General features: G+C 39.7%; 2 protein-coding genes across 2 annotated transcripts; one reads left to right on the forward strand and one right to left on the reverse strand.

Moving 5' to 3' along the window:
• Positions 1 to 941: 941 nt before the first annotated feature.
• Positions 942 to 6,606, forward strand: tmem276b (transmembrane protein 276b; the record flags this gene model as incomplete). The annotated part of the gene is made up of 4 exons (XM_079216919.1): positions 942 to 1,338; positions 4,760 to 4,873; positions 5,979 to 6,116; positions 6,359 to 6,606. 4 exons carry the CDS (start codon positions 942 to 944, stop codon positions 6,604 to 6,606), a joined length of 897 nt encoding a protein of 298 aa, XP_079073045.1.
• A 4,791-nt stretch (positions 6,607 to 11,397) lies between these two features.
• gas2b (growth arrest-specific 2b) lies at positions 11,398 to 20,473 on the reverse strand (the record flags this gene model as incomplete). The annotated part of the gene is made up of 7 exons (XM_079216750.1): positions 11,398 to 11,616; positions 16,327 to 16,434; positions 16,530 to 17,016; positions 17,531 to 17,594; positions 18,980 to 19,121; positions 19,296 to 19,405; positions 20,254 to 20,473. The coding sequence occupies 7 exons, from the start codon at positions 20,471 to 20,473 to the stop codon at positions 11,398 to 11,400; spliced, it is 1,350 nt and encodes a 449-aa protein (XP_079072876.1).
• Positions 20,474 to 24,297: the final 3,824 nt, after the last annotated feature.

Here is a 24,297-nt window from a genome sequence, read left to right on the forward strand (position 1 = left end):
CTCTTGGAGGCCTTAACCCCTCACTGTTATAGTTATTGCTAGTTTGATGTCCTTTAATGTTTGTCATTCTCCTCTTTTAGCAATGGTCTTGTATGTTTGTCTAAATGTTTTTTGTGCCCATGTACATAAGATCCCCATGCAAAAAGAGTGCATTGCTCTCATTGGACTAACCTGTATTAATAAAGGTATAGTTTGAATTACCAATTTGTGGCGGCGAGAACCACAGAGGTTTGCTTCAGTAAGTGTATGCTGACACGTCTCTTAGAAGGGTAGAGTACGCGTTTGCATGATACTGTATTAATTTCCTAAAATTAGATTGAATTTTCAAAACATATGAAACATGTCTAAGGCAGGTAATCTAAACGGACACTAATCTTATATCCATTAGGTTAATTGGCTGAGTCATACATCCACAATAATGTAAACACGATAGTTGAATCACCACCAGGCAACTAATAATAAAAAATAAAAAAAACTGCTGTTGCTTATTTCTAAGTAAAAAAGAAAGGATTCCACTGCACCTGTGCTTTGCATGTTTACCAAAATCCCAAGAGGTGACCATTCAAGCATCACAAATGACCACTCCTCCATAGCAGAACAGCACTCTCCTGTCCACCCCATCCCGCAGCAACCTGGAGGAGAGGGAGCGCAACTACATCACTGCCCCTGCCTCCTCCTCTCAGCGTTGGTCGCCATCCATCCCCTCTCCTCTCCTCCTGTACCATAACAGATGGTGGGAACAACATTGCATCCGCCGGGTACCACAACAATAGACCGCAGCATCCAGTCCAGACAGCGCTGGCCTTGCACCATTATGCTAGTGCAGGACTGCGTGAGGCTGTGAGTGCCGTCGTGATTCATTTCACGCGGTACCACCACCACCACAACGGCCACGGAGGAACCTTCCTGCGACTGTTTGGGCTCTTCATCGAGCGGGGAAGATGGCCGCTATGAAAATATTAACAGGCACAGGGCTCTTCTTGGCTTTCTGTGCGCTCGGGCTGCTCGCCATGGCGATTTGCACCGATTATTGGTACGAGACCGACGCGAGGAGACATCGAGAGAGGTGTAAAAACTATGCCAACAAGCGAAACGACCCGGGCTACATCTACAATTCAAACATCAACCTCCCCCTCCAGATGCCTCCAAAGAGCCTGGAGAGGAAAGGTAACGGCCCAGATGCTGGAGCTCTCATCCGGGGGAAGCGGCACTTCCTGGCCGCTGCGTCTCCCATGGAGTCTCATTGCAGTCGGCAGTTTAACTCCACCATCTCCGGGCTTTGGAGGAAGTGTCACCGGGAGGGATTCGACCTGGAGATCGAGGACCTTATTTACAAAGGTAAACACGAGCCGTCTGGCTTTTCTTGCGTGCACCAGGCCGTGATGCTCAGCGATGAGCTCACACCTAGCCTGACACAAACAGGATGGCACAGAGGCCCACACTCTCCTCACACATTAACGTGTCGCTGCGCCTTAAATGCACGTTTTAAATTTGTTATGAAACGAGACAAGGAAGTTTTTATTTTTAGAAGCTTATGTCTCTTTTCATTATTTGCGAATGTCGCTGTCCATGGTGCTGAGAGAACCCCCTTTTGCTGAGTGTCTCTCCCAGATAATGGCTGCACCTCTATTTCCTGAGCCAGTTTTCCATATAAGAGACACAGCATCCCATAGAGGTTAATGTCATAATGTATTTTCTTCCTGCAAACGAAAGTGAATCATTGTTAAAATGAATCATTGTTTGGATTTGAGATCACAGCATAGAAAACATAATGCACATCCTTCCTCATTGAGCAACAACGAGAAGCCATGTTTCAGGCCTCACTCATTTTGCCACTCCTGATCCAGACCAAGATCTTAAAACTGAGCAGATACAGAAAGAGGGGACCCACTCTGTGTAAAAAAGAAAAAGAAAAGAAGAAGCATGGGTGTCCATCAGAAGTTGTTGCAAAGTAGACATCAGTAAAAACAGCTTAGTGATTTGTGTTTCCTCTTTCAAGCATTGCCTCTGGATATTTAACTACATCATGTTTTTTTTTCTTCATAATTCATAGATGTTTGAGCCAGCACCATAATGATTAAGGGGATTTTTGTTAAGTTTAATCATATGTATGTAACATTAAAAACACATATTTAATCAATAACACAATCACTTTGGAATAATATTATCTACAGTGTACAGTTAATGTGTATACAATCTATTTATATCCACACATAAAGTGAACATAATGACAACACAGGTATATTTTTGCTTAATTGACTGAACATGTCAGTCCTACAGGGGTAGACATGGTATGAACCTGTTATGTGTGTACTTCTGTAACATACTACCTTTTTGAAGCTTGTTGTCTTACTGTTTTGGTTGGCATTGTCTCAGAAAAGGTGTTTATGTAGTCATGTTTTAAATGAATTGTACATGTGTGCATGGAATTATGGCCACACATTGTACTGTATGTGTTGATAAACTACTAAAAGATTACTGTGGTCACATGAATACAATGTCTTAATTACTATTTGTGCTAGTAGCCCCAGACAGAAATACTACACATAAATAATACAAGTGAAAACACGATATTAATCAGTTTACTTAACGTTGTCTGATTCTTAAAACCATATTTGTTTCTTTTCAATAATCATCTTTAGGCCCAATATTGGCGTTAATATATTGAGCAATTTGAAGTCATATATTAATATAGTTTTCACAGATTATTTAAAATAATAAATGATACATTTACACATTATATAAGCTGGTCTATATGTCAAAGCGATGCCATTTAAAATGAACATAAATGCCCCTAATGGAACCACACTCATCCATTTGAAAGCAAGTTTTAACACACAAGAGAGATTTATGTGGGACTGTCATACTTTAATTTATAGCAGTGCACTTCTGGGTGAACAATTGAGGCAATTTACAAAACTGTGGTCAGAAATGATTTTCTCATGAACTTTGATATTGCCCAGGTATAGAGGTTTCTGATGTTTGCATAATCCTGATTATCGTCTTGATGATCACAGAGTTATGACAGCAGTGATGACACAGAGATATAGTCTGCTGTTGTCGACTCATACAGTGATAAATTAACACCACCTGCTCCAGATATATACAGCAATCTTTCACTAAGTGTAGAGAGTGAGTGAGCATTGTATTCGGCCATTCACACCCACACAGGTGTTTTCGCTTATTTTGTCAGATTAGACTGCAGATTAAAAGGTGATATGATGGCAATCTAATTAAATCACCAAGCTCAATGTACCATTAAGAATTATAAAGGTGCACTTTGTCCCGCCCCAATAATAATTACAAAGCTAACAGGAGAGTCAGGGAGATGTCAATCAAGCGCAGTCTCCAGATTACCACACTGTCCTGATAAAACGTCTGATTAGGCAAAATAGCTAAAATCCCCTGCGTGGATCTTCCAACGGTGTGCAAAGCATTTAACATGTTGCCAGGCAGCCACCATTGTGTCTATCTTTGTCATTGAAAAACAGTTTCTTTTGAATTGGGAAATATGTGTCTTAACTGAGGTCCAATGTGTAACTTCTTGACATAGGATGTGGAGTATTGAAACCACATTCAAACCAGCTTGGTATGGGAAACTGAAATCCCAACAAAAGTGCTCGTGTTTTATACATGATGATGATGATGATGATGATGTCATCAGTAAATGTGTTCTGCAAAAAAAATCTGAAATGCCTTAAGTATGCGGCAGGTTGTAATTTGGTATCACATGTTGCATGTTGTGGCTCATCAATTTGTCTCAAACTTAAAATATTTGGACTCAATGCTACCCTGATAATGTAAACTTCTTTTTTTAATAGTAGCCTTGGGTGTCTCAACAAAGAATATTCAGATAAAAGTCTGAAAGATCACAAACCCAACTATCAGAAGGAAAGTCTAAAAATCTGAGATGAATAAAGTGTGATACAATGTATGGGACTTCTACATTGTATTATTAAACCATAGACCTTATTGACAGCACATCTTTGTACTGACCAAAGCAGGAAGAGCACAGGTGGAATTAATACAACTGATGATTTCTGCATTGCATTCAGGTGGGCCAGTTTCAGGGCTCTGGTGTTGTGCATGCTCAGTCACTGATGTGCCTTTCTAGGACACTTATTGGAATGGAGCCATCAATAATGGGATTATTTACACCTGTGCTTTTCCTGCTTTGACAGCCAAAATGTCTGCTTTGAAAAGGGTCTATTAAAGCTCCCAAAAAAGAAAGAAATATGTCTGCCATGGTTCTAACTTAAGAGATACTCAAGTACTTTAGAAATATCACAGTTCCTCTCAAATGTGAAAGGAAAGTGACAATTTGTTGGGAAATTGAAATATAAAGCTGTTGTGCCGCTTGACATATGGAGTAGGAGCTGGACTATAAAAGTCTGAATGTATCGGACTCTGGATGCCTATTTTGAATTGCAGTTTACTGCACTGACTATCAAGTCATTATGAGGGGATTCACTTTTAATGAGAACAATTAAGGTTCTTCATGGGGCCTCATGTAGAATAATCCATATTGCACATTGTTTCCTAATCCTTCCTTAATAACAATGTAGGAGTGGTTGGGAACACAAGGTTAATTAGGCCAGCTCAGTAAATTAAAACTCAGTGAGGGTGTACAATAAATATGAAGCTTTTCCACCATGTGTTTATATTATTTCATAATCCCAAAAACTCAGAATGAGATTTTTACTTAATTCTCTTTTTTGTCTCTTCGCTCTACTCCATAATTTTCTAATTTTTTTGCCAGGAATAATTCAAAGATGTACCACAGTCAAGTATCACTACTCTTCGTCCATCCTACCACGAAATTTACCCGTCAACATCACAAAGACCATACGACAGGATGAGTGGCATGCACTCCGTAAGTATCAGCGTGTTAGTCTGTCTTCATGGAGTTGGTTGGACTAGTTGGTTTAGTCACTGAAAAAAATAAATAATAATAATAAATTTTCACATGTTCTTTGCATTGTTTGTGCATGTTTGTGCCATGCTGTATGGTTCTACTGTATTCAATCAATAGACTCATTCATTAATACAATAAATAAATACAAAAACAGAAAAGGTTGAGAATAGCTTGATATAGGTAATTAAAACATTTTCACCTTCAGGGCTTTTAGTTGAAATTTGGCATTCCTCAAGACACAATATTGGGCTCTTATTTTTATTGTACATGTACCCCTTTGATCACATTATAGATATACTTTTGAATTTTTAAGTTCTTGTCTTGTTTTATCATTTCAAAGACATTTATGAAATACTTTTTTTTTTAAAACAGCCAAACTAATAAACTAAATGAATGCAATGTTCTTCCTTTGCTGTCATCCTCGCTCCTGAATATACTGTATCACTGATCTCATACGCCCTTCTCTCCCACGTCGAGACTCATGACCAGAGGTTATCAGGTCATCACTATTAGGAAGCCATTAGCTTTCAAGTGGCTTATCTCAGGACATTAGGTCTGACAGATCAATATATTCTTGAATATCTCCCCTTAATATATGTGGATACGCTTTTATTCCTCACTTGAAATCCTTCTTCAAAGAGAGAGAGAGTGGAGGAGTTGTTTGACCTTGGATTGCATCAGTATTATTTTCAGTTTTAAAACCCTTTTATCAGTTTTGTTTTCTTAGTTTTTTTAATCTGATATGTTATAAACATGCTACACCAAATAATTATTTAAGATATCATTCTCATATCAAATAATACTAGTGCCTAATATGTAGCGCCACACGCTTTCTGATTTAAAATACAATTAAAGTAATGTTACATTCATTTTGTAATTTCTTGGTTGGTCAAAAACATTTCAGTGTGGTTTATTGATTGAGTGATAAAGGCTTCACCATCCACTCTGAAGTTGGAGAGCACCATATTCACCACAACACACAATTTGTAAATGACCAGTTTACACAATAGCCTTTAGTTTCACTGTTGAGTTTCAGTGGAGACGTTTTCACCTCTGTCTGCAGATCTAAGAAGAATGACGGCTGGCTTTGTGGGCATGGCCGTGTCCATCATTTTCTTTGGCTGGATCATTGGAGTGCTGGGATGCTGCCAGCAGCATGACCTCATGCAATATGTAGCTGGGCTACTCTTTCTCATGGGAGGTACTGTGAGAGCACATATGTCCACGATTACACACAAACATGCAGCCAAAATCCAATTTCATTCAATTTCTGCATTTATTTGGTGACAGCTTGATAGCATCGTTTGGTTATCATGAGCGAGTAGATCAATGTCCTGCAGTAACATCATTCCTGTCCTGCAGTAAGATGCACAGTACATATAGGAATTAAATAATCAAGCTGGAACCATTTTAAATCACTGCTTGTCTCTTTTGATCACACAGGAACATGCTGCATCATCTCCTTGTGCACATGTGTGGCAGGAATCAACTTTGAGTTGTCCCGCTACCCCCGCTACATGTATGGCCTCCCCGAGGACATTAGCCATGGCTATGGCTGGTCCATGTTCTGTGCCTGGGGGGGCCTCGGTCTCACATTGTTGGCTGGCTTCCTCTGCACCTTGGCCCCATCCCTGAGCACGCCCACTCGCACAACGACCCACAAGCCGAGGCAGGAGAATGGAACCGTGTGACAGAGGCGTTGTGAAGCGACTGACCCACCGAAACGCACAAACCACACCCTTTCAACCTTGATGTTTAACTCTGAAACAGTTTTGTCTGATCACCATCTCACACCACCCTTGACATCGCCGTCTCCCTTCAGTGTTCAGTGTGCCTGAACTGTGACAGAAGGAGCAAAGTAATGACAAACTTCACACACCTAATCTCGAAAAAAATCCCAGAGGGACCTCCAGGAACACCAAGACTAACACCTACAGTAACGTATGTCTGAGGCATGGCTCTCATAGCACAAATAAGACATTGTATTGGGTCAGATGGACATGTTGACTTAATGGCGACTGTTTTCTCTGAAGAGAATTTGTCTTAAAATGGTGCTCTCAAAAATACATAAAGTCACACACACTCCCCCGCAACGCATACACAGACACACACACACACACACACACACACACACACACACACACACACACACCAGAACATGCTTTTCCACACATACTCTGGATGAATCATGGGAAAAATCCATCAAAAGAAAAGAAAAAAAAACACACAAACATCAGGCCAGAGCATCTTGTCAGCATTCCTCTTTCAGTCGAGTGATGTGAGCTGTGTTATTGTTCGTAATGAAAAAAATAATGAAAAAAAAACTGCCGTTGACTGCCCATTGCTTATCTTTAGTGTAGCACACTAACTGATATCACACATGAGCCCCGGGGGTAACGTCTGCAGCCTCTGCAGAGCACAAGATGGATCTAGCAGCGTGGTCAGTAAGATAAAATACACTTAAGTAAATCTGCATTGAAAAGAAAATCGTTTGATGCTTCTTTAAATATTATATATGTACTAATGCATCTCTATGTAGATCCAGATCATTGTTTGTGTAAATTAGATTTTGAATAAGAAAGTTTGCTTTCTGTTTGTTTTGAGGTGATAATGGCTGGCAGTAAGGAGAGGGTTAGGAGTTACAGGGTGGTGATTGGAGCATGAATCCATTATTGGATTCATGCTCATTCATTCATGAAGTAAAGGTATTTTGTGGGTGCGACTCGGTTGTTTGCTGACAAGAGCAAAACATGAAACCAAACTGTGGAGGGAGTATTTGATTGCTCCATTGTTTACTCTCAATATTGGACAGGCTTTTTGTGTAATACAAGGAGGAAAAAATGCAACTTCAGTGATAAAAACAAAAGCACAAGCTGGGTTCCAAATCATCATCTGCACTAAGTACAGTAACATAGTAACATCACATATTGGTGGAGGGCCAAAGTGTCATCATGTCTTTACTAAAATCGGACTCAGTAACCACTGAGACAATGAGACAAGCAGAATATGGAGAATCATGTATGTGATGGACATGATTGTTCCCCACAATGCAAATGCGCACTGGAAGTGGAGGAGCTGTTTTTTTTTTTTTAACACATGGATGTAATAAATACATAAGAAATGTTTAATTTGAACTTTAAGATTGATCGAGGCATTCCAAATTCCCAGTTTGATTGATGTGTTGAACACATTTCTTGAGCAGTAAAATATGTATTCATTGTGTACTAACTTACATGATGTTTCAATTTATATTGTGTAGTATGCATACTTTTCTGAATTAATGTTTGGATAAAAAATACCTCCAAATCTGGTGGCAGAAATAAGCACAAATAGTAATTTAGAAACTGCGGTGATGCACTGTTAAAAGCTGTCTTCCCAATGCACACTGTATAGTACTCATTGAAAATGAAAAAATGAAGTATACTTATAATCACAAGTATACATACTAAATGTATTTAAGTGTAGTGTTAATGGCCAACCTAAAACAAGCAAAATACATTTTCTATTTACATTTTTATTTAAATTAAGAAATTCCATTTTAAATTAACCAGTTAAATTGTAGTGTGTGTGGTGCACACTTTGCATTGTGTGTCATTAGTACAAATCAGTAAAATGCGCCAGTTTTTGTGTACTAACTTACTCAATTATACACTTCATAGTATGCAGTATGGGATGGAGCCACATGAAAGGTTTTTTAAAAAAAAAGAAGAGTTTAGCAGGTAGGACTACACTTTATTCAGTGGAAAAGGTATCAACAACTCTCTCTGTGACACTTGTGGGTGATAATAACTCACAGCAGCCAGTTTGCTCTTACTGTATCGCCCCTCCCACCCCCCCGCCCATAGACATTAGAAATCATTTATTTTGAAATGTTCAAGTTCACTTCATAAAACAAGAATATTACAGCCATGTGTGATGACATTTTTATAAATTGCTGGAGAGGAGTCATGAGATATTCTATCAGCTATGTCAATTAACTTTCTTAGAAAAAAAAAGTGTTATAATGTGTGTTGACGACACTGTGTGTGATGTTCAGTCCTTTCACCATCACCATTTACCTCCTCATGAGGCTACCACTTTTCAGAAGTCGAGCAAATTAACTGAGGCATGATTGAAAACTGTATCTTCAGTGTCTTGTTGAATCTTTGCACTTTGCTGGGTCTCATAAAAGTCTGTGAACTTCTGAGCAGGTGGAGTTATACATTATATGTTTGCAAGGTCACATACGGGAGCAAAGGATGACCAGAGCATGTACTAAGCACCCTGTTGTGTCTTTTACAAACAGTTTGGGTCTATACCATGTTGTGTAGGGTCAGTCGGTCTAGGCTCTTATTGTGAAAATATTTATGCCAGAAACATGAAAGACATACCATAAATATGAAAGTATTTATATCTATGGTCATTACACTAACAACTTAGTCAGTAAATTCCCTGACGTCCTTACAGAATGCAATGCTATTTGGTGTTTTGGTTTTATAAAGTTTTAAGTTCACACCCAAACTAATGTGCAGGACTATAAGTATTACTGTAAGCAGTAAACTGTAATGTATAAGTACATGGTGCAAGTATAATGTGTTGTTAGGACTGAAGCACAATTGCACACAACGTTTGTTTTGTATTATAGTTGTAAATCTGACTTTTCCAGTACTGATGTGCCACCACTGCACTGTTTGCAGGACTTTATCAAAAAGTATTACAAGAAAAAATTCTAAAGCACATATTTACACCCCATATCTCAAATAGTACATTAAAGGAGTAACACCAACAAAATAACAATGTTTGTATTTGAAAAAATTGGACACAGAAGAACAGTAGCACACAGTAGCAAGATTGACAAAACATTAAGAATGATGTGCTTTCGAGAACAAATGGGGTCAACACAGTGTAACAATGTATTTGAAATTGTTGTAAAATCCCTCTCAAGTAACAACTTCCTGTGTTTCATGAGGAACTTAGAGATGCTCTGTGAAAACGCCGCTGTTTCGAGTGGCACTTGTGTCAGTAGCACAGCTATTATTTTCTACAAGTCATTTATACTGGTTCAATCCACTGCAGATGTTATGTGGGGACTAAAGAGACATTACAGTCTTGCATGATCTCATTACAGTTAGTTTCTTTCAATATATACAACTTGTGTCCATTTTTAATTAATTTATTTTACTGAAATAAAACATGTAATTACTAAGGTGTTGTGCTTTTCTGTGCTTGGATTCTACAGTTTTGCTTTCCATAGCTACACACTGTTCTTTCCCATTAATGCTCCTTTTTTTGTACATTTATCTTGAAAAGATGTGACTCCAAATCTTGCTGATGAGGCAGCCATGTGTTTTACACTATCTGTGGGCATGAGGTCGTTCATGGAACTGAAAGCATATTTCCAGTTCAACTAAGAAATTAATGTCCTGGAAAGGCAACAAGATCATAACAGCAGACTGTTTCCTTTTCCAGATAAGCATGGAGGCAAAGCTTGGCCTTTTGTCGCTGAGGACATGGTGCCATCTAGAGGGAGGACTCGATGTTTTGTGTCTTTGCCTCTTCAGGGCTGAGATGATACACTATTTGCTACAGCCAATGTAAAACTAAATGAGAAGTGTGTTTTGGATCCATCTTACGTTACAAAATATGAAATAAATGATAAAAATTATGAGTCATACTATAAAAACAAAATGTTATAAGATCTGATTTAGGATGTACAATATGTTCTGCCTTTGAAAATAAGTTTATTGTTTTCTAACAGAAACCATCTCAGGTCTAATTTCCATACTTTAAAATCACTATGAGTACGATATTCAAACATCTGCTGGAACAAAATACAAAAGCTCAAACACACAAATTCAAACTACCGTACCATGATACATAACAGCTGTATGGTAACAAACTAAATTACATCCGTACAAATAATGTATAATTTAACTCATAATGACATCATTGCATACAGTTCTCCACAAAACCGCATGCAAGTTATCATATACAGGACATAACAATTATTGCTGAAACTAACAATTATTCTCATAAATTTTGCTATTTTTATGAGTAGTCTGTAAAATGTCCTGATATAATGTCTCACAGCCCAAAGTGATGTGTTCAAGTTTTTTTATTCAACATCACTCCAAAACCCAAATATATTCAGTGGTTTTGTGTTTAATCACGTGCCCCCAGAAAAGAGCAGCAAATCCTAACATTATAGAAGCTGGAACTGGCGAATGTTTAGCATTTCTTCTTGAAAAGTAACAGAGACTATTGGTTGATTATTAAAATCTCTCTGATTGATGCACGTGTGTAGTAGAGTTGTGCAGCTACGCTGCCAAGTTGTTACAGTAATTTGGAAAACTCATACAAAAATGTACACCTTTGAATCGAAAAAGTTGCATTTCCTTTTCAACCTGAGGTAAAACCTATATGTTAAATCCTTGACCGTGCACAGTTTGGTTGTATTAAATGAAATGTTCAGAGCCAGAAGCACAAGCGAGCAGTTTGAGAGTCTACTTCTTGCCCCGGTAATGGGCACCGACCACCAAATAGCTGTCACGTGAAATGTTCAAACTGAGAGAGTGAGATGGCTTCGTTTTGTCCCTGCAGACCCTGACCTCAGATCTGCTGAGCGGACCTCCTCCTCTGCAGGGGTCATGCTTCTGCAGGTAACTTATGAAGGTCTCCCAGCCGCCGCCGACACGTACCATCACATGACGCTCATTCAGCATCTGCAAAGGTGACACGAGAGAGCACAGTCAAGGAGGGAACGCTGGGGACAAAGTGAGCATATATTTTCTCCCAGGATGTGTTTATGAATGTACTTCTCACTTATATGGAAAACAGCATCCCCTCTCCCCCTCCACAGCAGACACACACCAATTTAATATTTACAAGCTTCTGTAGCTCTGGCTCTGAGAGGCAAATGATCTCTCGCTTCGGATAGCTTTGTCAAAATCTCATTAAACCAAATGAAACAACACCTCATGGCACCAGCTGAGCACACACGCGGGAATAATCCACACATGAACATGCGTGCACACACATGGAGGCACACCCACACAGAACTGCAACACAAACCACCTCATAAACACTATTTTTTTGTTATAATAACAACTACTGTGTAGCCAATCTATCTGTCAGTAGTAGTTGCAGGGAAGTCAGTTTCATCTGAATCAACACATCCTTCAAAGACAGTCGTCCTTACAGCTGGAAAACCATCCGCTGCCATGGCAACTACAGCCACAATATAAAGCCTAGAAAGAAAAAAAAATGAAAGGAGAGATTGAGATGAGTTGAGCGCAGACCCTCAACTCCCAGTAGACATTAACATTCCCAGGAGGCCTTGCAAAGCCATCCGTTGCCCTGTCAGCACCGGCCCACTCCCTCTTGCCTTATCGCCAATAAAGCCTTCATTATGGAGCCATTAAGGGGGTGATAATACAAGCAGGTCTACTCTTCTTATGTGGGGAGGTGTGTGTCACGTGTATGGGATAAAAAAAATCAATGGTACAAGCACGGACACACGCAGCTATACAGGAAACCCCAGACATGGTCTGTCTCAGCTGTCATTCTGCAGATTAAAATGTTGAGGTTGACAGGGGTCAAGTCTGACATCACGAATAAACCACTTTCCTGTCAGAGTTAATGTAATTCTCACTGGGCTTGATTTGCACAAATTCACTCATCAGCAAACGTTTATTTTTTAAGAAATAAAAATATTTATTAATCCAGAATTAATTATCAGTTGTATTAGTATTTATCATATACTGCTGTTATATCCGTAATGTTTAAAATATGTTACTTATGATTTATCTTCAAAACAGCTAAGCAAATGTTATCTTGTGTTTTTTTTTATTACTCTAGTAATCCTATGTTTCAATAGTATGTTGATTATCTGGCGGTGTGTGTTTTCTTTTACTGTGACTGTTTCTTGTTCTCAGGTCTCTGTTACCTGATTAAATATGAATTGTCTTTTAAAAGAAGATTTGTATAATATTTCTATATAAAGTCAATTATATATTGTACATCAGAACTATGTAAATCATGGGGAATTTGCTGCTAACCAAACTACCAAACTGATCATGCAATAAAACAACAGCGTCAGCCCTTACTGTACTGTAATACAACACAAGCCCTCTTTGTGAGGCAGACTCCTTTATTTCTGTCTCTACAACTCTCCCCTCCCCCCACCAGTTCTCCGTATAGTGTGCTACGTCTGCAGCCCATAAACTACCGTCTGGATTCCCCTGTGTCCTCCCTCTCTGGCAGCTCCATTGATTCCCTCTCTCCTCTTCTGCTGAAAGATGCATGAGTGTTCTCAGAGCGGAGGCGTCTTTTAAACTTCTGCCAGTAGGAGGCAGGTTTTAGCCACATCCACTGCTTTTAATGCAGTTTTTGAGTACAGTCGGTCCTTTTTTTAAAAATGAAATGCACAGTGAAGAGACAAACTAAGCAGCATTATATGAGTTGATGCAGGCACATGTATGTCTTATCTCTTCTGTACTATCCATCTCTATGAGACTACTTGATGAAATCGTGTTCTGTAGATATTGTCTGCATTGATATGTTTGAGAGCCCCCTGGACAACATTGAAAGCACTGGAAACAAATCATTGCAGTTTTTTAAAGTTACAATGATTAACTGTTAAAGATATCTGACATTTTAAAGCTAAGAATATAGGGTGCTGTATGTTGTGCAGGTTGTAAAGACCTGTTCCAAGTGTTTCATTATAAAATAGAAGCCTTTGACTTTGGTGATCCGTTGACTTTTCCTTTAGCGCCACCATAAGCAAAACACACTCGTGGGTTTGAGTGAAATGCCATGCAATTTTGTACAGACGTTCATGTTCCCCTCATGATGAGAATGATTTATAATGTAGGTGAGTATTTTATCTAATGACAAAATACTTGCCAATCTAATGAGATCAAGGTCAAGGTCAGGGTCACCTATAGAACTGGAGCTTATTTGGAGAAGCCCTGAGAAAGGAGGAGGATGAAGGGTTTATCTACCAAAATGTGAAGCTTGAGGTGTGAAAAACTATTGAATCATTATTATCTCTGTCCTGATTCAGCTTCCAGACTAAACAACAAAATGTTTTCATTTTTAAGGTTTATGTCTTATGCAGATAGCTTGATAAACAAAGAATTGGTGCGGCATGATATTGTGAGATGTTTGAATGTCTTTTCCTTCCATTGACGCAGTCAGACAGTGTGGCTGCTACAAAGCCAAAAGAGAGCCTAATTGGGCACAGAGAAGAAAGAAAAGCCTTCCTCTTTTTTAACACCAAAGAATGGTGGAGCACTTCAGGGCCAGCGTGATTGAATAGACTCCAGAGGGAATAGAAAAGGGGGGAAGAGGTGGGGTAGGAAGTTTACACGTGAGGAGGGGCGGTCATGCTCAGCCGCTCATTAACAAGCTGTCTGATTAAACCCCTCACTAATGACTTTGTCCCATTAATCAATAGTATCTGCTCTTTAAAAAGATATGTACACACTGAATGGCACGCTCTCCTAGGAGCTGCATGGGGTTTATCGTGTATATGGTAATTTAGGTTTATGGCGTGTTTCCCTGCACACACGTAGGCAGCTGAAGGTAATGGATGGAGTCAGAGTCGATGGGCTGCAGCGCTCCATTCACACAGCTGAGGTGTGTTTGTGAAAAGAGAAGGGAGCCGTGCAAGTAGCGTCCACGAACTAGTAATTAAAGCTTGAAAGGAACATATGGACACAGAGTTATGGTGAGACATTGTATCTGCAAGGCTGTGTTGGGATGGTGAGCACAAAAGGACGAGATAGGGTAAAAAAACAACAACCTTGAGATATTGAAATATGAAGTACAAAAAACTAATTCTGTTGGACCAAACCATAAACTAATAACACACTTTGGTTATGTCTTTTGACGTGCGCCCGTGTTATTGACAGGTCAGCTCTGGAGAAACAGGTGTTCTGTGACTTGAAGGGAGGCATTATTTTCCAAATGGCCAGTAGAAATGTCTGTCAGCCAGTCAGTAATGTAGCTGTAACAAAAAATAAGCAAAATAACGCTGGCAGTATTGATTACCAGTTCAGGGAGTGTTCAATATAGTTAACACACCATTAAATACATTTAAACTAGTGACCAATCAGCCTCCAGAGCTGTGATACACCTCCATGTAACTGTATTTGCTGAAGAGGACTATTTTTAAATGGACAGCATGTGGACTCTTACTTAGACAGTACACTTTATACAGTGTGCAGCTATATAAAAAAAATAGTAAAATATTATTATGGGTTGCTTTAACTATGTTTTTATTTGTTTTACTATATATTGGCTCTGTGGCACTCTGGGATTCTTTTGAAAGAAAAGTGCATTCAAAATGAAATGCATTATTATTATTATTATTAAATATACATTGAAGCTGTTATATTTTCTCTTTGTATGGCTGGATGGTTGTGTACAGACGGTAAAGTAAAACCTTTTCTCTTATATTAAACCCTCGGTGGACTTGGACTCCCGAGTGGGCTGCCATTTGCACCGCACTCCACGGTCATATCTCCGCCAAATCTTCCTGAAAGAGACGTGTTTGTTTTTCCTTCAGGTTTGAACTCTTTGTCGAAGGTCTATGTACTGAATAAAATCTTTGTCAGCCCAGTCTTATCCTGACCATCGGTTGCCAAGCAACCCTGCCTCCCTGAAGGCCATTCCTCGAGCCTTTGTACAGACGCACACGGTTGGTGCACGACTCAGGAAAGGCTGAAAAGCACCGACGTCTCTATCCAAAGTGATTGCAAATGAGTCGCTCTGACACACTACACTTGTTGCTGATTCAGCTGTTAATAACTCGAGGGCATTAGCACCTCACATCTCATTATGTGATGTAGCATCTATGATGCATCCGATTTCACATTAATGTGTAATCTAATTGTACTTAACTATAGCTTTAATAAATTAATATTACTACCATAATACCATACACAACAACATATCAGTAGTATTACCATCAATATGTGTGGGCCTGAACCAACCTTGTCTTCTACAATATATATTTAATATGCTACTGATTTGTTTTGACTGTTGTGTTTTAATGGGAAACATGATTGTTGTGTGAAGGTGGAGTGCTGTGTATGGTTAGATTCAGGAAACAGAGGAATTGTGGTTATGCTGAGAAAATAATTAGAGTTTTGGATAAATAATAATAATAAAGTAACCTTGTCCTGTCTTGTACTTTAAATCGGAAGTTTTTAAATATTCACCCCATGCCACCATATTTCCCTAACTTCAACCTCATAAACATAACTATTTTAATCACGCTTTAGTTGCTGTGAATAAAACAAATAAATATAATACATACTGCAGATTGGTTCAGTAACAACGGTTCCTCGTTATGTTGATAATAATCTAAACTGGCATGCTGTGTCTCTTAAAACACAAAAACCCACGATTAGTGTGAACAGACTCACCCGTATGTACAAAACTTTCTCCCCAACACGGTAGCAGCCTTTAGGTTGCTTCTCAACAAGGAACCTGGTTGGACAGCTGCAGGGGGGATTTTCAATAATGTTTCTCACCTGGAACAGGTTAGGCACAGAGAGGGCAAATCATATTGACCTGTTACATCCATGAACTCAAATAAAATGACTTTTACTGGAAATCAAATACGCACAATGTCATCCAAAATGTTACTTGTGCCTGTGCTCTTCCGGCTTGTAGACCTGCCGGAGGAACGAGCTGCTGCAGGTGGGGAGGTGATGGGAGGTGTAACGGTGGGAGTGTGGTTGTTTATTGTGGTAGAGGAGACTTTGGGAGTGGATACCAGGGTTTGGCCTGACGAGCCTGATGTGTTAGTGGTGCAGGATGAAGAGAACAAAGGCGTTTGTGTTGAGGCTGTGGTGGTGCAAGGGTTAGAGGCTGAGAGGGAGGACTGAGGAGGGGATACACATGTTGGTACTGGGCTTGTTGTGGCTGATGGAAGATCAGAGGCGAGGGAGGCAGCGAGTGGTTCAGACAGACAGCTTGGAGTGAGGGGTGCAGGTGGGGGAGAAGCAGGAGGAGAGGGGGCTAAGGGTAGGGATGATGGAGATAAGCACCCCGCCTCCTCCCTCTCGATCTCTCTCTCCAACTTCACCAGCCCCGGAGGCTCCACTCCGTACCTAAAAGAGAGGTTTCACAAATATATCAGCAATCAACAGGATAAATCAACACAAAATCACAAAGTAGAGGCCTCTTGAACAACATGGGGATACTTCTGCAGTCACAAGGGGGCACGTGGAGAGACTGAAAGCAGACTATTTTTATTTTAAAATATATTGAAATAGTCATCTATAATTGAGCACAACAAGTTGCAATTAAAAGTATGATTCAATGTTTCAAATAGGTAATTTAAATAATTGAAAAAGTGATAGATATAGGTACCTAAAAGTAAATTGTTTGCTAAAAGTACATGATATGTAATGGATAGCCAGTTGAAATAGAGAGGCTAAAGGGAGGTTGAAACTTCCAGCAATGTTTAAGCATTAAAAAGCATTTTGTCTTTCTCAGCAGATGAAGGACACTTCCTTTGACATCACGATCATTGTAATACAATTGATGAAGTGAAAAGTTCAGTTCAGTTTCAGATTCAGTTGTGATTTACTTCTCAGGAGCTGTACCACGTGTAGCAGTTACCTGGCTGCAATCCTTCCTAGCTCCATCAGGCACAGACACACCTCTCGAGGTTGTTTGTGGAGGACTTCACAGGAAGTACAAACAAAGAGGGTGGAGGGGTAGAAACATAAAATAGTTACTCATCTGAAAGGAAAGATGTTTCCGGTGATAAGCGTTTGTCTGTGTCAAAAGATAACATGGGAGCTGCAATCTGAACAGAGAGGACACATTTCAGGTGGTGCTCTGTTTCTATTGTGCGTCTCAATCTTTGAAGCCGAGCAGGAATTTCTGTGGATGTGCAGCTGAGGGCATGAGGGCATGAAAGCTTCGTAAACAAGTCTGCATCTCCTGCCTCCAATCAGCTATTCATAAATCAAAAAAGGGCTCTGTGTACCAGACAGGACACGCTAGTTCACTTGTTAAAATCATTTGGTTGAGCATGCACTAAAGTATATACAGCTACAACATGTGGGGCACAATCTCTAAAAGTCCACAACATTTATGACTGAACAAAAAACAACAAAAAGCTAAATAGTAACCTAGTGATGTCACTATCACTTGATTGGTATTTTATTTTCATTCACCTGTATTTGATATCCACCATGGCTGCAGCAAGAAAAGGAGACAAGAGAAAAGAAACAAAAGCAATCATCTGTGTCCCCATGTGTCACTGAGGCAGAACAGTGAAGCCTGTCAAAGTACAGTAAGTTTACTCTCCCCGTCACTCAATTAGTTAAGTGAAGTAGGTTAGTCTGCCTGCAGGGCGTGGGGATTTATTGTTGGTGGAGATTAAACTTCCCATTATCATTCTCACTCATGTGCCGCCCTGCGTAGACATGCCCAAGTAAGACGTACAAAAAGAGTTTGATAATAAAGAATCACGTTAGCCTACATTATCTCCTCGGGAACATCATAGATACAGAGTGTGAGAGAGAAATGACTCTGGAGGTCTGAGCATATAAAACATATAAACATCACATTGACTCTGCCACATTGAATTTCTAATCTAAATAATCTAAAGTAAAGTTTTCGTAAATCACCAATAATATCACGATATCAGAAAGTAAACAACTGCAAAGAAATAATATAATTGCTGGTTCAAGCAAAGGAAAATAAATGTAATATATTTTGACAAAATAAGACAAATTATGCTGAGTCTGTCACATTTATTCAGACAGAGGGCCACAGGCAGAAAAAAGAGAAGACAAGATTTGTCAATAAACACAAAAGCACTGGAAAGATTGAGTAGGAAATAAAAAGGACACTGTTCACACTCATCAAATAGGTTGACTGAAATGCATACATGCCAAAGAGCATCCCTTGTGACTTGTTATATTATTTTTACCACAGTGAGGTGAAACTCAAAGTCTAAAGATTTTAGTCTAATTAATATCATACTGAGTGCTGCATGATTCACTTCAGAGCTCTTTAACTCCGTAATGTTCACCTCAATCTCTGGTCTTAACTCACCCAAATCCTCTGACTCAAAAAGGTAAGCTTCATCAACACCAATCTTTCGACACCAGTAGAGGAAGTTAGCGGTGTTGTCTCGGGCGAAGAATGATCCAGAAGACGCATCAGCTCGCCAATGGATCACTCTTCTTACTAAAGGCTGAACACACGCACACACACACACAGGAAGTGAGTATGCAGTAGAAACATGTTTACTGCAGTACCACAAGTGTGTGTGTGTGTTTGTGTGTGTGTGTGTGTGTGTGTGTGTGTGTGTGTGTGTGTGTGTGTGTGTGTGTGTGTGCGCGTGCGTTGAGTTGTGTTGTTGCAGCACCTTGCCGTCTTTGGGGTGCATCATCTTGTCCTGGAGCAGCTGTGCGAGCTGACAGAGTACAACGCCGTTGTCCAAGCTTTCCATCAGACTGTCTGCTGTGAGGTCCCCACCTGAGGACACACACACACACACACACACACACACACACACACACACAAACACACACACACACACACACACACACACACACACACACACACACACACACACACACACTGAGTCATGTGCATTGATAGTAACATTGTTATAACTCAAAGCTTATCTTTTGCTTTTTGCCAACTTTCACAGAAAAATACACTGATCTTTTCAAATAAGTACTTCAAACAACATTTAACACAGAATATATATTCAAATTTCATGAAAACAAATAAAAATATGAATGTATGAAAAAATATAAAATGTATGTAGCACTTCTGATACACCGAATTCAGCTCAAAGTGTTAGAAAAAAGGGAAAGAACAGATCATTGAAACAGAAGGTTAATATATAGCATTTCCTGCAGCAAGAGACAAAACTGTCCACCCTGCTTACAGTTTTCAGTAAGCAGGGTTTCTGAAGTCCTGTTGGAGTCTTGTCACCTTCCAGACACCTTCCAACAGGTTGTGGCATGTGTCGGCCCTTTATGTTTCCCCCACAATGCAGTAAAGTAGTAAGAAACATCCCTTACCCTGGAGTCACAGCCACAGTGTCCCTCATGGAGAGGCATTTCAAGGATTTGGGATAATAAGTAGGTTAATGTACCTCTGTGTTTAATATGACTGCAGCTTTTTCACCTTTTCCTGAAAATCTTTTTCATCTATTCCTGAAAATGAAAGCCTGTCAAGAGTTATATCTGTAGATACAGTATGTGCTGGGAGGAATTACATTCTTCAATTGGGAATATTTCCACTGCAACTAATGTCCAAATAGTGTAGTTAACATGAGTTTGGTATGAAGATCAATGGAGGAATGTCCCCACCCATCATGGTGGTGAGCCAGAAGGCCAGGTCTTCTTTCATGGGCAGCAGGCTGGCGTCGTGGCGATAAGGCAGCCACTGGTTGAACTCCTGAGGACTGGCGAGGCCGGGCCCAGAGGGTCGGAACTTTTGGCCAGAACAATTTATCCCCAACCCGGTCAGGGGAATCGCGCTAAGAGGACTGTCAAGGCTGGTGTTCATCGTTTCCACTTCACTGTCCATCCTTCAGCTCCGATCGCTCTTTGACGGACCCTGGTGGATCAAATAACAGATGTTTTTAATACACGCTGTAATCATTTTCTTGTCTAGAGATTCCTTCCTCAAAGGTAAGCTATCAGGGGAAACATGCACAGTCCTCTTCACATGCAACAATATAAGGCCTCAGCAGTTTGAGCTCAGACCACATTTAGTCGGTATTTTCCAAAATTCCCTCTTTCTGACATGTTTTCTTCTTGAGTTGAAACTGAAGAGGAAAGCAAAAAATTATTAGGACGTAATGTTTTTTGAGACTAATAATGGTTGGTTATTTGCAGTGAAAACCACAGAGCTGTCTCACACATGTACATGAACAACATAACATGTTGAAACAAATGTTATACACTGTGCTCCATGCACATACCTTGCACTCACAACCACACAATACACACAGTCATTAATCAAAGGGATTAAACTGACTGACTGCAGTTTTAATAAGATGTACCGCTACAGCCCTGAGCCAGGCTCCTGGTGCCGCTATATGGCTCATTTATCCTGTTCCCAGAGCAGCCTCCGTCATAAAGCTCAGCCCCATGCAGAGACATGCTCTGACTGCCAGTAATACTCGCTGCTAATCAGCTGGAATAAAGACAACAGAACATGCAGTGGGTAACAGGGGCTGCTGAGTAATATACAGTAGAGACAAAAGGCTCGCTTTGTGCCAAATGACTGACTTTAAAGGTTCCTTGTAAAGTAAAGTAGTCCTGATAACAGGCTGCGATGGTGAGGATGTGTTGTTTAAGGCACTGGTGAGACATGAAATAAGACCTGGGAAGTCCAGTTTGAGTAACCGATCTGTGGATTTTAAGGCCTCTCAGATGCCAAAATACAGAGGATGCACAGACGTGTATAACACTGTGAGTCTCTATGGTAAGTTGCAATAAACATTTCGTTGTGATGATTACTTAAGCACAGATGTGCTTTGAACTAAATGCTAACATGCTGATGTTTGTTCTTGTCCACATTTAGTGTGTGTTTGTAGGCATGCTAACGTGAACTAATTAGCGCCAGCCCAATGTACAACTCAGGCTGATGAAAGTGTAATCAGTTGTGCAGGTCATTAAGCAAAGTTTGGGGTAAATTGACAGCATTAAATGGAATGTGAATAAATCACCAGAGAGATTACAATTCATCTTGAAGGGAACAAGTATTTCTGGAACAAAATGTCATTGAAAACCCAATATATTTTCATATATATATATATATATGTATATATATATATATATATATATATATATATATATATATATATATATATATATATATATATATATATATACATATATATATATATTATAATCAAATATCTGAGACTCATGGTCCCGCAGTTGTTGAGGGACAGAGCCGCTTGCATGTCTGATAAAAATCGTACATCTAACAAAGACGTTATCTTTGGTAGAATATAAGCACACCTGGAGGGCAGATGTTTGGGACACAGACATGCAGCATCACAGCTGGCTTCCATTGCTCATTTATCTGAGTACCACCTATGTTTTGCACTGTGTCTGTAGCTCACTGTTGCAGATCGTCATTACTAGTTCAACTCTGTCGTAATGGTAGTAGGGCAATGACGTTCATGCAGTAATGTATGTCAAGTGAATTCTGGGCTCAGCTTGTGTGAGATAAACGTGTATATATTGTGGACACAGAGTTCTGACTGGATGTAGTGAAAAGGATCTATTGTAAACACATCATGCAGACGTGGGACAGAGACAAGGTGTAATGTAGAGGCGGCTGCCTTCCAAGTTTGATGCTGGTTTACAGGTTGAACAGCAGGGCATGAGAGCATCTGTCTCTAACAAAACATCCAGGTGCAATATTCACACCTCTGCTACAGAATGGCTCTGTAGGGAAAGGAAGGCAAAGGTCAGCCACTGGCCTAGCTCTCAGACACTAGCAGCCTTTATCCTCCAGCAGAGCTGAGGGTTTATGTCTGTAAAAACACCACACATACACACTGGTGCAAACACACACAGGCCCATGAATGTAAAAGTGTTCTATTCCACCTCATTTACTTTGCACAACCTTTAAGTAAGATGTGCTTCAGTGGTATTTCAAAGCCTTTAATTGTGTTTCTGTAATCAAACAAAACATTGTTGCAGTCAAACCAGCAGTTAGGCGGAAACTGCTAAAATTACACGGCAGCCAACATAAAAAATGTGTGCAAAATTATGGATCTGAGCTGAATCACCAGCTTAAATACCTGAGCGTGTACTGTTCGTATGTAAGATCACACAGTGATTAATGATTCAGTTGCATGTGACCTTCAGCAAACACTGCAGTTTCCAGAGAATGAAACGAAAGCTCATTTTGTTGTCTGGTAAACAACTAACTTCACAACTAGTTCACAAAATTCAGTTTCCTTACAGGACAGGTGCAGCTCTCATGTTTACGCTGGTGAAGCAACACCTGTAACTGAAAGAATCATCTCTTCAGTCAGGAACATACAGTTGCTGTTTCCACAAACATATTTCAGTGAAAATGCTATTACTGCATCACCTGCAGGCTTGTGCATTCTGCTTTGGTCTTCAAAGCCTGTTCAGTAGCTATACTCTGTGGCAATTGTTTGAGGAACAACAAACTATTCATAAAAACATTACTAATAACTTCAAGCTGTAGCTTTCCCCATCAGCTTTGACTCAATGATCGGGTGTCTCCGGTGTAAATTTGTAGGATTGTAACAGTTTAAAAGAGGTCATGTAAAACTAGTGGATGAATAAAAGGTATTGAATAGATACAACCACAAAGTTGAGGCATAGGTATAGTGGTGCTCTCACCCCGTGACTTTCCTTCAGCTGCGTCCAGACTAAATAAACCTCATGTCAACACAGGATGGAAAGGTCTGTTGCCCGCTGCACCCTGAGCAGTGGAGACGTATTGTACTCCAGCTCAAGTAAAACACAATAAAATACAATTTTGGCACCCACAAAGTATTTCTGATTGACTGTTTATAGTGTGTGGAAAATTAAATAAACAATGATCTCCTCTGAACAGTCGGTTCATTGAGGGAGTTCTGACTCAATGTTTTATTTTGTTTTGCTACCGAGACCATGTTCAGACATTCTGTGTTGATGGACTGAGAGCTGAAGTGATAACTCATTTTTAAAACTCAGTCAAACACATGTTCTCTTCTGACAACATGGCAATTATTTTCTTTATTAAAAAGCTTATTCTAAAAATTGTGAACTGCAAAAAAACTAAAGAAAAAGAAAACATTCAGTGCACAGTGTCTAGTTGTGACATTACATTATACAAGAACTAACTTTTTGTGGCCTTTTTTTTAAACCAAGTATATTTAATATGAAACGGCTGTGTTATCCACAAATAAAGACATTTGGCATTAGGCTTAAACAAAACCGTTAAATTAGAGCTACTGACCTACTTTCAAACACGAGAAAACGTTTCAAACATTGAATTATTCATTATTAGTGAGGGAGATACAGTTTCATAATCATTTTTACCAGCATCATCAGTACAATCTTCAACATGTGCAACGATCTTAACATTACTTTCTCAACTATTAAAACAAATAGACAGTATGCAAAAATATACTATATTGAAATATACTTACTAATCGCCAAAAGTAACAGCAGGAATCTTCAGAAGGTTTCCTTTTTCGTAAAGGTTTCCTCACAGTACCTCGTCCGGCGCAGTTTTCCTCTCACACACGTGCACACATCACTTTCAGCCAGATGTTCACCTCCCTCAGGTTCCCCACATGTAAGCAGCTCCACCGTAACAAGGTGGAGGCTGACGTCACTCCTCAAACACATGCTGCTGCGCACGTCTGT

The sequence above is a fragment of the Taurulus bubalis genome (genome assembly GCF_910589615.1).
Source record: "Taurulus bubalis genome assembly, chromosome: 4".
Lineage (NCBI taxonomy): Eukaryota > Metazoa > Chordata > Actinopteri > Perciformes > Cottidae > Taurulus > Taurulus bubalis.